At 45.6% G+C, this 13,923-nt stretch overlaps 1 protein-coding gene across 8 annotated transcripts in view; it reads left to right on the top strand.

Moving 5' to 3' along the window:
• The window catches only part of CEP112 (centrosomal protein 112), a 447,202-nt gene continuing 433,279 nt past the window's right edge, over window positions 1–13,923 (top strand). For 6 of the 8 annotated variants that reach the window (XM_068264055.1, XM_068264054.1, XM_068264058.1 and 3 more), the window contains exon 1: window positions 315–332. In XM_068264055.1, the coding sequence (XP_068120156.1) occupies window positions 324–332 (9 nt within the window). In that variant the 5' untranslated portion in view covers window positions 315–323. The other 2 variants (XM_068264052.1, XM_068264053.1) reach the window with 2 other exon arrangements.

The following is a 13,923-nucleotide window of genomic DNA, read 5'->3' as shown; positions in this document are numbered from 1 at the left end:
GGTTGCAGGAAACACGTCAGAGCGTGGTGTTCAAACCTGAGGGAGCCGCTGCTGAGCTGGTGAGTGCAGGAAACGTAGTGGCTTTGGCGTTCTTAGCCTGTTTCGGCGTCACTTGCCTTATGTGGCCGGTGGGTTTGCAGAAGTGTGCGGTGCTTCTATAGGCAGTTCAGCAGTGATGATGAACAGCAGAGCTGCAGGTAGACGCAGCCGAGTCTCATATTTAGCTACCTAGCAGGAGAACACACAGTGTGTGCGGGTATCTAAGATTCAGCATCCTTGTATGGCTGTGCCAGGATCTCTGGTGACCTGTCAGGCACTGGCTTATGTACCAGGTGAGCTGCCCCATAAGCTCTGGTACTATTCTCCTTCAGGTGACCCACTAGTCTGTATACCCTGCTAATTACTTGGGGTGACCCACTAGTCTGTATAACCTGCTAATTGCTTGAGGTGACCCACTAGTCTGTATAACCTGCTAATTGCTTGAGGTGACCCACTAGTCTGTATAACCTGCTAATTGCTTGAGGTGACCCACTAGTCTGTATAACCTGCTAATTGCTTGAGGTGGCTCACTAGTCTGTATAACCTGCTAATTGTTTGAGGTGACTCACTAGTCTGTATACCCTGCAGGACCGAGAGAGAGGGTAAGTTAGGCACCGATCTAGGCAGTGGCGTAGCTAAGGAGCTATGGGTCCTGGTGCAAGTTTTACATAACAATTGATGCGATGCACCAAAACCTGCCAATGGCAACTACAGTGTCAGAGGTGCAAGAAGGGGATGAGGAACAGTTCGTTAATGATTACCACTATTTAAAGTATCTATAGAAGGGATTATTACCAGCACAGACCAATAAAGAGCTAATATTGCGCTTGAGGAAGAGCCCCGATGCGGTCGCTACCTTTGCAACCTCTATTGCTATGCCACTGGATAGAGGGAGGGTTCTGTGTGAGAGTAGGCTTAGGTTAGGCCACAGTAAAATATCAGTAAAGATTACCGTTGTGGTGAACATTTTTGTAACTTTATAATATTTTGCTACTGGTTTCAATAATTTATACCTGTGCAACCTAACCATTGACTTCTATGGGCTCTATTCTCAAAGAGCCAAATTTTCCGCAAAATTTTACCGCTATATTCCCGCCAGCGGTAAACTCCAAATTTTTTCCACATTCACTAATATTTTGCGCATGTTTTCCGCATGCGGGAGAAAAAAGATGCGGAAACAGCCATTATTCATGCTGGAATCATGCGGTAAAAAGGTCGCATGAAAAAGTGTTTAAAAAAAAAAGTTAAAGTCCAGCAAGCACAGCCCTTAAGCCTCCACACTTCATTAAAGTCAATGGGATGCGGAATATATCACCTACTACTTGTAGGTGATAAAAAATCGGTAATTAACGACGAAATGATGCGCCTGAACATTTTTGAGAATTGATCTTTTATTGCGGAAAATACCGACTTTTGCGGAAATGCTTCCACATGAATCCCGCACTTTTACCCAGGGCTGTGGAGTCGGAGTAGTGGAGTCGGAGTAGTGGAGTCGGGCAATTTTGGGTGCCTGGAGTCGGGAAAAAATGCACCGACTCCGACTCCTAATGAATTTGTAACTGTAATTAAAATAGAAAATGTGATAAAATGTTCTATTTCTCAGATAATAGTCATAAAAAATAATGTATATATACAGTATATATACAGTAATAGCTGTGCTTAGTCCACAAAAATGAAATAAACCAATCAAAATTAGGTGTGTAGAAATCAAAATTAGTTACTTGTGCTGCTTCAATAAAGCAGTCCCCGTATTTTTAAGGTCAGATATACACATCTGATTGTGACTGTATATATGATGTGTACACAGGAATCTCTTATATATGTTACGGCCAGAACCCGAAGTTTGGCCACTTCTAGTTCTGGCCGGCCACTTCGGGTTCTGGCCGGCCAATTCGCGAAGTGCCCGCTGCGCTGCGGCCAATGTTAGAAACGGATCGTTTACTCTGATATGAATGTATCTTCTGGCCGCAGCGCAGCGGCCAAACGTATTAATTTGTTGCAATTTTAAGCCGGCGGCAATGTAACGGTTCAAGCCGCCGGCTTTTTCATCTGCCTCATCTCTCTCCCTCTCTCTTCTTATGGCCAGCCGGCGGGGGGGGGGGGGGGGGGGGAGGGGGGGGACACGCGAGTCCCCCCGGGAGTCGTTCGTCGCAGCAGGGGCAGCAGAGCGGGGAGGCTGCAGACATTGCTTCTGCCAGCACCCGCTCTGCAAGAACGGCAGGCTTCCCTGCCGCGACGAACGACTCCGGAGGGACACGCGTGTCCCCGCCCGGCTGCCCATAAGAAAGAGAGGGAGAGAGATGAGGCAGATGAAAAAGCCGGCGGCTTGAATCGTTACATTGCCGCCGGCTTAAAAATTGCAACAAATTAATACGTTTGGCCGCTGCGCTGCGGCCAGAAGATACATTCATATCAGAGTAAACGATCCGTTTCTAACATTGGCCGCAGCGCAGCGGGCACTTCGCGAATTGGCCGGCCAGAACCCGAAGTGGCCGGCCAGAACTAGAAGTGGCCAAACTTCGGGTTCTGGCCGTAACATATATACTAAATAACATCTATGCTGTAAGAATAAACCCTGATGTGTAGCTGTGTCACTAATAGAGATGGTCAATGAGATGGAAATAATTCTGCATTGATGCTGATTTATGCAAATGTATGCACTCCCTTTGCTGATGAAATCAAATAATTTGATATGTTGTTAAAATTTGGTTTGGTGACTACAAATTAAAGGGTAACGGAGACGGATGAAAAGTAAAGTTTTCTACATACCTGGGGCTTCCTCCAGCCCCCTTCAGGCTAATCAGTCCCTCGCTGTCCTCCACCACCCGGATCTTCTGCTATGAGTCCTGGTAATTCAGCCAGTTAGCGCTGTCCGGCCGCATGCCGCTCCCACAGCCAGGAACATTCTGCACCTGCGCAATAGTGCTGCACAGGTGTAGTATGCTCCTGGTGGCGGAGTGTGTGCATGCGCACAACGCCCGACTGGCTCAAGTACCTGGACTCATAGCAGAAGATCCAGGTGGTGGAGGAGGACAACGAGGGACTGTTTATCCTGAAGGCGGCTGGAGGAAGCCCCAGGTATGTATAAAACTTTAATTTCATCTGTCTCAGGTTTACTTTGTTACACAGTAGTACTATACTCTACATATGCACTCCCCACAGAGCTGCAGGGAATCCACTGAGAATGCTGTGCACATTGAACACAGAGGTGTTGTCTGTTTACAATCTCCTCATTCCCCTGCATAGTACCTGCACATCATTCTTACATGTACCCACAGTTACATTGCCTAGGGCCTGATAGATGTTCTTTGTTCTGGTCTGTACCTTTTACAAGTACTCTTACCAAGGACTAGTTTTAGTCTAAAGGGAATAAATCTAGTAGTCTACATATCCTTCTCACTTCAGTTGTCTTGTAAAATTCCTAAGCGTTGGCAGTTAAGAGACGAATTTCATGTTACATACTTTTAATCAACAAAATTGTAAAATATGCAAATTAGAGGAGTGGGAGTCGGTGGATTTTTGGACCGACTCCACAGCCCTGCTTTTACCACACTTTTTCCACATGCGGAAAAAACATGCGGAACACTTTGAGAATTCCAACTTGACGGTATTTTGGGTGCAAACTTCCCGCATGTACTTTACCGCATGCGGGAAGTCTTTGAGAATAGAGCCCAATGTATTTGTATCAGAAAATGCAACCCAACCTACCCCTATTCTCATACAGAACCCTCCTCTAATGCTCCCCCCTCCAAGGAATTAATAACTTACTCTCCTTGGTGTGCAACTAATAACCCCCCTGGCGAAAAGTAAACCCCGGCGGTTGCAAAGAGTCACAGCCGGGAACAGTTAGATGTGCATTTAAGTCCATACAATGCACAGTCCGCACATGCAAAATATTTCAGGTCGCAATATCTTTCATCACTTTCATCACTAGTGTCAGCATTAAATAGTAGATTGGTGATTTTACTAATGTTCTATAAGCAACAATCCCCTGCACCCTTTTATTCCTGGCGCCTTTATTACATGTATGCTTTAGGCAGGGATTATACTTGAGGGGATCACACAAGGTTTCTCCGCATGCAGAACCGCGTTAGATGTGACCGCACGTGTTAGTCGTTAGGGTTGTTTGCTTTTGAATACAGTTTTTGCATGCTGGAAAAAAAAACTGGCTGCCTGCACCATAATACTGGACACCAACGCTTTCCATAGCCGACAGTCAGCTGACTGGAAGACACTCCCATTTCAAACTAAAAATCATCAGTGGAAAACCATCAGAGGGTTATATTGGCCTCTCTTTGAGGCATGCTTTCCACGAGCATATGACAGGTGGTTAACCCACCGCCTGTCAGCTTCTCCCCTCCAACAGCCGGGCGCTTTAAAGCGCTCGACATGTGCGGCAGACAAGCACCCCCTCATAGAGTTGTATCTGCGCACAGATTGCTTTGGTCAGACGCAAGATGAGATGTTTTTTGTTGTTGTATGGTAACGCATGGTGCTACAACTGCTACCGGTTCAAATGTCCGTGGAAAAAGAATCCTTATTGTGGTTGGGTGACTGAAATCAGTAGGGTGAGAGTGAGGATGGCTGCAGTGGATATATAAGCAGTGCTCACCATGGTTTGTAGTGATACTTCTGCTGCCAAAAAGTATTTCACCTAACAAGGGTTACACTTTGGGTCACTGACTATAATATTAGTGATATCATACAGTATAATTGCCTGCAGGCATCAGTCTGACAGTCAAAGTGATCGCTCATGGTAAATTTGCCCACTGTTTTACATACCCCCCTTCCCTTTTGTGTGCTTAACTCAGTGAGTTTAACTCTGGATAAGTCTGACTACCTGCACTCTATCTTTCAAAGGACTGTGCTTCCCATGCAATGTTTAATCAATAAAGCAATAAAAAAATGTATCAAGCGGGTCTTTTTTGTTGTGTGTGTTTGGGGGTGGGGGGTGGGTGTGCTGCTGCTGCAGGGGGAGCCGGTGTGGTCCTTTTAAACAATACCAGTTGCTTGCTAGCCCAGCTGATCTATTTGGCTGCAGTAGTGTCTGTATCACACAAGAAGCAAGCATGCAGCTAATCTTGTCTTATCTGACGATGTCAGAAGTGCCTAATCTGCTGCATGCTTGTTCAGGGTCATATTACTATAAGTATTCCAGGCAGAGGATCAGTAGGACAGCCAGGCATTTGGTATTGCTTAAAAGGAAATACATATGCCAGCCTCCATGTAGAAGGCTTATTACTGGTCATTTTTGAATTGTTTAAAACAGTGTTCCCCAACCCTGTCCTCAAGACCCACCAACAGTGCATGTTTTGTGGAGATCCACAGAGGCAGTTAGGCCTGGTGCACACCAAAACCCGCTAGCAGATTTTGAAACGCTTTTTCTGTAGCATTTCAGCTAGCATTTGGTGGTTTTGTGAAGCGTTTTTGGAGTAATAGATTTCATGTATTGTTACAGTAATGCTGTTACTGAACAGCTTCTGTAACAAAAACGCCTGCAAAACCGCTCTGAATTGCCGTTTTTCAGAGCGGTTTGCGGTTTTCCTATACTTTACATTGGAGGCAGAAACGCCACCGCAATCCAAAATCTGCAGCAGCCCGGGAGTATGCGTTTCTGCAAAATGCCTCCCGCTCTGGTGTGCACCTGCCCATTGAGTTACATTGACCAAGCGTATCCGCAGCCGCAAGCGACTGCAAAAAAAAACCTCGCTCGGTGTGCACCAGCCCTTAATCAGCTCTGCTGAGAAACTAATTACCTCACCTGTGTATGTTTGTGGTTTTCTGCAAAACAGGCACTGTTGGTGGGCCTTGAGGACAGGGTTGGGGAACTCTGGTTTAAAGGACACATGAAGTGAGAAGGTTAAGGAGGTATCATGCTTTTCTTTCATGCATCTGTAGTGTTTGAATCACACGCTTTAAACATGCCTACAGCGGATGCAGTCAACTTAACCTCCCTGGCGGTATGATTCCCGTGGCCTCAAGGCCATGGGAGGGTTTTTTTTAGCCTATTTTTTTTATTTTTTTTTAGCATGTAGCTAACCTGGCGCTAGCTACATGCTGCCCCCCCTCCCTGCAGCGTCCCCCCGTACCGTCTGATCGCCGCCGGCGATGATGCCAATCCAGAAATCCCGTTCTGAACGGGATTTTCTTGAGGGCTTCCCAGGGTAGGGGGGGGGGGGGCTGTATCGTGGCGAGCGGACCAAACACGCAGCTAGCAAAGTGCCAGCTGCGTGTTTGAAAAAAAACAGCACGGGGTTACCGCTAAGGAGGTTAAAGGACGTGTTTTGAGTTAAAAAAAAAAAATCTACTTATCTGGGTCTTCCTCCAGCCCCTGGCAGCCTATCTGTCCTTCGCCGCAGCTCCACTCCCAGCAGGTGGTCCGGGGTCCCCTCCGTTGCAACTGCAGTCCTCGCCAGGTTGGCATCTTTGGTGCTCTCCTTGCGCGCACGCTCACATACTCTGGAGCGTTCTGTGCAGGTGTTCTGTGAGTGTGAGCAGTGCATGTGCAGAATACATCGACAATGGGAGTGGAGCTACAGCGAGGGACAGATAGGGTGCCAGGGGCATATGACTGCTTTTTAACCCTTGAAAACCTTCTGAAAAGTCGGGGTTCGTCTGATACGCTGAGTGTCGCGTGTATGCGACAAGCTGATGTTTAACTACCGGGTGCTGGAGACGCGGCGGGGCCGCATATGCTGGGGGGGGGGGGGGGGGGGCGTGTGCCTGAGACGTAGAAAACAGGTATCCATGAATACTTGGCGCTTCCTCCAGCTCCCTTCAGGCTGCTCCCTCGCATCCTTCCGGGTGTCCTTGACCCTCCGCTGTCATTCTTGGTAAATCTGTCAGTTGGTGCATAGTGCATATTGCATATGCGTAGCTCGGCCGTGCATGTTCCCCAATTGGGCTCCCGTCAACGGGATCATTCTGTGCTGGCGCAGAATGCTCCTGGTGACGGAAGGACGATGGTTCATGCGCGGAGCCAGGCTGCCCATGCGCAGTACGCAGTGACAGGCAACGACTTATAGAGATACCTGGACGGCCAGAGGAGGATCAATGCGGCCTGTAGGGAGCTTGAGGAAGGAAGGACTTGCTTATCTGCCATAGGCTGTCATGTGACACTGAAGGGGAGATCAAATTACAACTACTGATTAGACACAAATGAGGGGGAATTACACAGGCTAAACTACATAGAGGGTGAATTTCTGTTATGTTTTCCAAGTATCCTGTGCACTTTAGGTACACTTTAAAGGACAACTTTAGTGAGAGTTATTTGGAGGCTGCCATATTTATTTCCTTTTCAGCAATACCAGTTACCTGGCTCTCCTGTTGATACTCTGCCTCTAATACTTTCAGCCATAGACTGTGCAAGCAGAGGATCAGCAGGATAGCCAAGCAATGTGCATTGTTAAAAGGACAACTGAAGTGAGAAGTATATAGAGGTTGCCATATTGATTTCCTTTTGAGCAATACCAGTTGCCTGGCAGCCCTGCTGATCTATTTGGCTGCAGCAGTGTTTGAATAACACCAGAAACAAGCATGCAGCTAATCTTGTCAGATTTGACATGGTCAGAAACACCTGATCTGCTGCATGCTTGTTCAGGGGCTATGGCTAAAAGTATTGGCGGCAGAGGATCAGCAGGACAGCCAGGCAACTGGTATTGCTTTAAGTGTACCTGTCAGTCATAAAATAAAAAAAACAATTCTTTATCTGGTAAACAAGTAATAAGAATGCTAACCAGGCAATCCAAAAGTTAAAATCACTGTTACTTTTCTTGTTGATAAATTATCATTCCCCAGTTTCCCTGACTCTTATTTGGTACACACAAAATTTGGTATGCAAAAAGGAAGTTGCAGGGCATGCTGGGTTGTCCCTATTTTGCGTTTCTATAGCTACTCAGACTTAACTAATGCAGCCTGATTGGCTGAAGCCTCTTCCCCCCCCCCCCTGTTTTCTCCTCCCATACCTTTGTTCCTCTCTGATTGGCCAATATTTCTCATGCTGATACAATGCACTTTCTATAGTAAAGGGCGGGCAAATCAGGCAGAGGAGAGTAAGGGAGGAAATGACACCAGGAATGGCTTCAAAATAGCCACAGATAAAATGGGAAATGCTAAGATGGATTTTCTTTTTTTTACTGTAGAAAAATCACTAAAACCAAAACGTGGACAGTGCAATACATGTGTTATGTAAGTAGAGCAAGTATTTATCTACTTATATATGTGGTTTTTTTCTGAGATAGTATGGCTGACAGCTCCTCCTTTAAAAGGAAATAAATATGGCAGCCTCCATATACCTCTCACTTTAGTTGTCCTTTAAAGGGAAACAAATATGGCAGTCTCTATTTTCCTCTTAGGTTGGTAGTCCTAAAAAGCACAGTGACCTCCATTACTCTTATGCTGGGCATACACGGGCCGATGCGCCCTTATCAATCGAGCCGCTGATGGCTCGATTGATAATTTCCGACAAGTTCGATGACCCGCCGAATCGATACCCCGCTCGATCCCCGCGGGTGGACAATAGCGGAGAATCGAGCGGAAGATAAGGAGCGCCCGCGGGGACGAGCAGGGATCGATCCGGCCGCCCACGGGGACGTGGCGGGAGTCGATCCGCCGGGTCGACTCGTGTATGTCCAGCATACAGTAAAAGGCAACCTAAACTGAGAATGATATGGATTTTTCCTTTTAAAATAATACCAGTTGCCTGACTCTCCTGCTGGTCCTGTCTCTCTAATACTTTAACCACTTGAGGACCTAGGGCTTTCTACCCCTTAAGGACCGGCCACTTTTTTTCCATTCAGACCACTGCAGCTTTCACGGTTTATTGCTCGCTCATACAACCTACCACCTAAATGAATTTTGGCTCCTTTTCTTGTCACTAATAAAGCTTTCTTTTGGTGCTATTTGATTGCTCCTGCGATTTTTACTTTTTATTATATTCATCAAAAAAGACATGAATTTTGGCAAAAAAATGATTTTTTTAAATTTCTGTGCTGACATTTTTCAAATAAAGTAAAATTTCTGTATACATGCAGCGCGAAAAATGTGGACAAACATGTTTTTGATAAAAAAAAAACCCATTCAGTGTATATTTATTGGTTTGGGTAAAAGTTATAGCGTTTACAAACTATGGTGCAAAAAGTGAATTTTCTCATTTTCAAGCATCTCTGACTTTTCTGACCCCCTGTCATGTTTCATGAGGTGCTAGAATTCCAGGATAGTATAAATACCCCCCAAATAACCCCATTTTGGAAAGAAGACATCCCAAAGTATTCACTGAGAGGCATAGTGAGTTCATAGAAGATATTATTTTTTGTCACAAGTAAGGGGAAAATGACACTTTGTGAGAAAAAAAAAAAAAAGTTTCCATTTCTTCTAACTTGCGACAAAAAAAAAAATGAAATCTGCCACGGACTCACCATGCCCCTCTCTGAATACCTTGAAGTGTCTACTTTCCAAAATGGGGTAATTTGTGGGGTGTGTTTACTGTCCTGGCATTTTGGGGGGTGCCTAATTGTAAGCACCCCTGTAAAGCCTAAAGGTGCTCATTGGACTTAGGGCCCCTTAGCGCAGTTAGGCTGCAAAAAAGTGCCACACATGTGGTATCGCCGTACTCGGGAGAAGTAGTATAATGTGTTTTGGGGTGTATTTTTACACATACCCATGCTGAGTGGGAGAAATATCTCTGTAAATGGACAATTGTGTGTAAAAAAAATTAACAAATTGCCATTTACAGAGATATTTCTCCCACCCAGCATGGGTATGTGTAAAAATACACCCCAAAACACATTATACTACTTCTCCTGAGTACGGCAATACCACATGTGTGGCACTTTTTTGCACCCTAACTGCGCTAAGGGGCCCAAAGTCCAATGAGTACCTTTAGGCCTCGTTCACATCATTTAGCGCAGATGGCTGTGCGATTGGAACGCAACGCGTCCGATCGCACGCCATCTGCGCTCCTATGCGCTGCGCTGCAGATCCCATTCATTACAATGAATGGGATCTGTGCTGCGATTCCCAAAAATGCGTGCAGCACGCGATAGCACAATCACGCTGCCACGCAGCGCATATGATGGGAACGGTAGAAGGGCTGTCTATGCCCTTCTACCGTTCTTGCGTGTCGCACACTATACGCGCTGCCAAAATGCGGACGGCAGCGCGTATAGTCTGAACGAGGCCTTAGGATTTCACAGGTCATTTTGCGACATTTGTTTTCTAGACTACTCCTCACGGTTTAGGGCCCCTAAAATGCCAGGGCAGTATAGGAACCCCACAAGTGACCCCATTTTAGAAAGAAGATACCCCAAGGTATTCTGTTAGGAGTATGGCGAGTTCATAGAAGATTTTATTTTTTGTCAAAAGTTAGCGGAAAATGACACTTTGTGAAAAAACACAATTAAAATCAGTTTCCGCTAACTTGTGACAAAAAATAAAATCTTCTATGAACTCACAGTACTACTAACGGAATACCTTGGGGTGTCTTTTTTCTAAAATGGGGTCATTTGTGGGGTTCCTATACTGCCCTGGCATTTTAGGGGCCCTAAACCGTGAGGAGTAGTCTTGAAACGAAATTTCTCAAAATGACCTGTGAAATCCTAAAGGTACTCATTGGACTTTGGGCCCTTTAGCGCAGTTAGGGTGCAAAAAAGTGCCACACATGTGGTATCGCCATACTCAGGAGAAGTAGTATAATGTGTTTTGGGGTGTATTTTTACACATACCCATGCTGGGGGGGAGAAATACCTCTGTAAATGGACAATTGTGTGTAAAAAAATCAAAAGATTGTCATTTACAGAAGTATTTCTCCCACCCAGCATGGGTATGTGTAAAAATACACCCCAAAACACATTATACTACTTCTCCTGAGTACAGCGGTACCACATGTGTGGCACTTTTTTGCACACTAACTGCGCTAAAGGGCCCAAAGTCCAATGAGTACCTTTAGGATTTCACAGGTCATTTTGCGACATTTGTTTTCTAGACTACTCCTCACGGTTTAGGGCCCCTAAAATGCCAGGGCAGTATAGGAACCCCACAAGTGACCCCATTTTAGAAAGAAGACACCCCAAGGTATTCCGTTAGTAGTGTGGTGAGTTCATAGAAGATTTTATTTTTTGTCAAAAGTTAGCGGAAAATGACACTTTGTGAAAAAACACAATTAAAATCAATTTCCGCTAACTTGTGACAAAAAATAAAATCTTCTATGAACTCACAGTACTACTAACGGAATACCTTGGGGTGTCTTTTTTCTAAAATGGGGTCATTTGTGGGGTTCCTATACTGCCCTGGCATTTTAGGGGCCCTAAACCGTGAGGAGTAGTCTTAAAACGAAATTTCTCAAAATGACCTGTGAAATCCTAAAGGTACTCATTGGACTTTGGGCCCTTTAGCGCAGTTAGGGTGCAAAAAAGTGCCACACATGTGGTATCGCCATACTCAGGAGAAGTAGTATAATGTGTTTTGGGGTGTATTTTTACACATACCCATGCTGGGGGGGAGAAATACCTCTGTAAATGGACAATTGTGTGTAAAAAAATCAAAAGATTGTCATTTACAGAAGTATTTCTCCCACCCAGCATGGGTATGTGTAAAAATACACCCCAAAACACATTATACTACTTCTCCCGAGTACGGCGATACCACATGTGTGGCACTTTTTTGCACCCTAACTGCGCTAAGGGGCCCAAAGTCCAATGAGTACCTTTAGGATTTCACAGGTCATTTTTGTTTCAAGACTACTCCTCACGGTTTAGGGCCCCTAAAATGCCAGGGCAGTATAGGAACCCCACTAATGACCCCATTTTAGAAAGAAGACACCCCAAGGTATTCCGTTAGGAGTATGGTGAGTTCATAGAAGTTTTTATTTTTTTGTCACAAGTTAGCGGAAATTGATTTTAATTGTTTTTTTTTCACAAAGTGTCATTTTCCGCTAACTTGTGACAAAAAATAAAATCTTCTATGAACTCACCATACTTCGTACGGAATACCTTTGGGTGTCTTCTTTCTAGAATGGGGTCATTTGTGGGGTTCCTATACTGCCCTGGCATTTTAGGGGCCCTAAACCGTGAGGAGTAGTCTTGAAACCAAATGTTGCAAAATGACCTGCGAAATCCTAAAGGTACTCATTGGACTTTGGGCCCCTTAGCGTACTTAGGGTGTAAAAAAAAGTGCCACACATGTGGTACCGCCGTACTCAGGAGAAGTAGTATAATGCGTTTTGGGGTGTATTTTTACACATACCCATGCTAAGTGGGAGAAATATCTCTGTAAATGACAATTGTTTGATTTTTTTACACACAATTGTCCATTTACATAGAAATTTCTCCCACCCAGCATGGGTATGTGTAAAAATACACCCCAAAACACATTATACTACTTTTCCTGAGTACGGCGGTACCACATGTGTGACACTTTTTTGCAGCCTAGGTGCGCTAAGGGGCCCAACGTCCTATTCACAGGTCATTTTGAGGCATTTGTTTTCTAGACTACTCCTCGCGGTTTAGGGCCCCTAAAATGCAAGGGCAGTATAGGAACCCCACAAGTGACCCCATTTTAGAAAGAAGACACCCCAAGGTATTCCGTTAGGTGTATGGCGAGTTCATAGAAGATTTTATTTTTTGTCACAAGTTAGTGAAAAATGACACTTTGTGAAAAAAAACAATAAAAATCAATTTCCGCTAACTTTTGACAAAAAATATAATCTTCTATGAACTCGTCATACACCTAACAGAATACCTTGGGGTGTCTTTTTTTCTAAAATGGGGTCACTTGTGGGGTTCCTATACCGCCCTGGCATTTTACAGGCCCAAAACCGTGAGTAGTCTGGAAACCAAATGTCTCAAAATGACTGTTCAGGGGTATAAGCATCTGCAAATTTTGATGACAGGTGGTCTATGAGGGGGCGAATTTTGTGGAACCGGTCATAAGCAGGGTGGCCTTTTAGATGACAGGTTGTATTGGGCCTGATCTGATGGATAGGAGTGCTAGGGGGGTGACAGGAGGTGATTGATGGGTGTCTCAGGGGGTGGTTAGAGGGGAAAATAGATGCAATCAATGCACTGGGGAGGTGATCGGAAGGGGGTCTGAGGGGGATCTGAGGGTTTGGCCGAGTGATCAGGAGCCCACACGGGGCAAATTGGGGCCTGATCTGATGGGTAGGTGTGCTAGGGGGTGACAGGAGGTGATTGATGGGTGTCTCAAGGTGTGATTAGAGGGGGGAATAGATGCAAGTAATGCACTGGCGAGGTGATCAGGGCTGGGGTCTGAGGGCATTCTGAGGGTGTGGGCGGGTGATTGAGTGCCCTAGGGGCAGATAGGGGTCTAATCTGATAGGTAGCAGTGACAGGGGGTGATTGATGGGTAATTAGTGGGTGTTTAGGGTAGAGAACAGATGTAAACACTGCACTTGGGAGGTGATCGGACGTCGGATCTGCGGGCGATCTATTGGTGTGGGTGGGTGATCAGATTGCCCGCAAGGGGCAGGTTAGGGGCTGATTGATGGGCGGCAGTGACAGGGGGTGATTGATGGGTGGCAGTGACAGGGGGTGATTGATGGGTGATTGATAGGTGATTGACAGGTAATCAGTGGGTTATTACAGGGGAGAACAGATGTAAATATTGCACTGGCGAATTGATAAGGGGGGAATCTGAGGGCAATCTGAGCGTGTAGGCGGGCGATTGGGTGCCTGCAAGGGGCAGATTAGGGTCTGATCTGATGGGTAACAGTGACAGGTGGTGATAGGGGGTGATTGATGGGTGATTGATGGGTAATTAGTGGGTGTTTAGAGGAGAGAATAGATGGAAGCACTGCGCTTGGGTGGTGATCTGATGTCGGATCTGCGGGCGATCTATTGGTGTGGGTGGGTGATCAGTTTGCCCGCAAGG

Source organism: Hyperolius riggenbachi, chromosome 12 (assembly GCF_040937935.1).
Source record: "Hyperolius riggenbachi isolate aHypRig1 chromosome 12, aHypRig1.pri, whole genome shotgun sequence".
In the NCBI taxonomy this organism is placed as follows: Eukaryota; Metazoa; Chordata; class Amphibia; order Anura; family Hyperoliidae; genus Hyperolius; species Hyperolius riggenbachi.
Note: the sequence above shows the minus strand (reverse complement) of the source record. Positions and strands in the feature narration are given on the sequence as shown.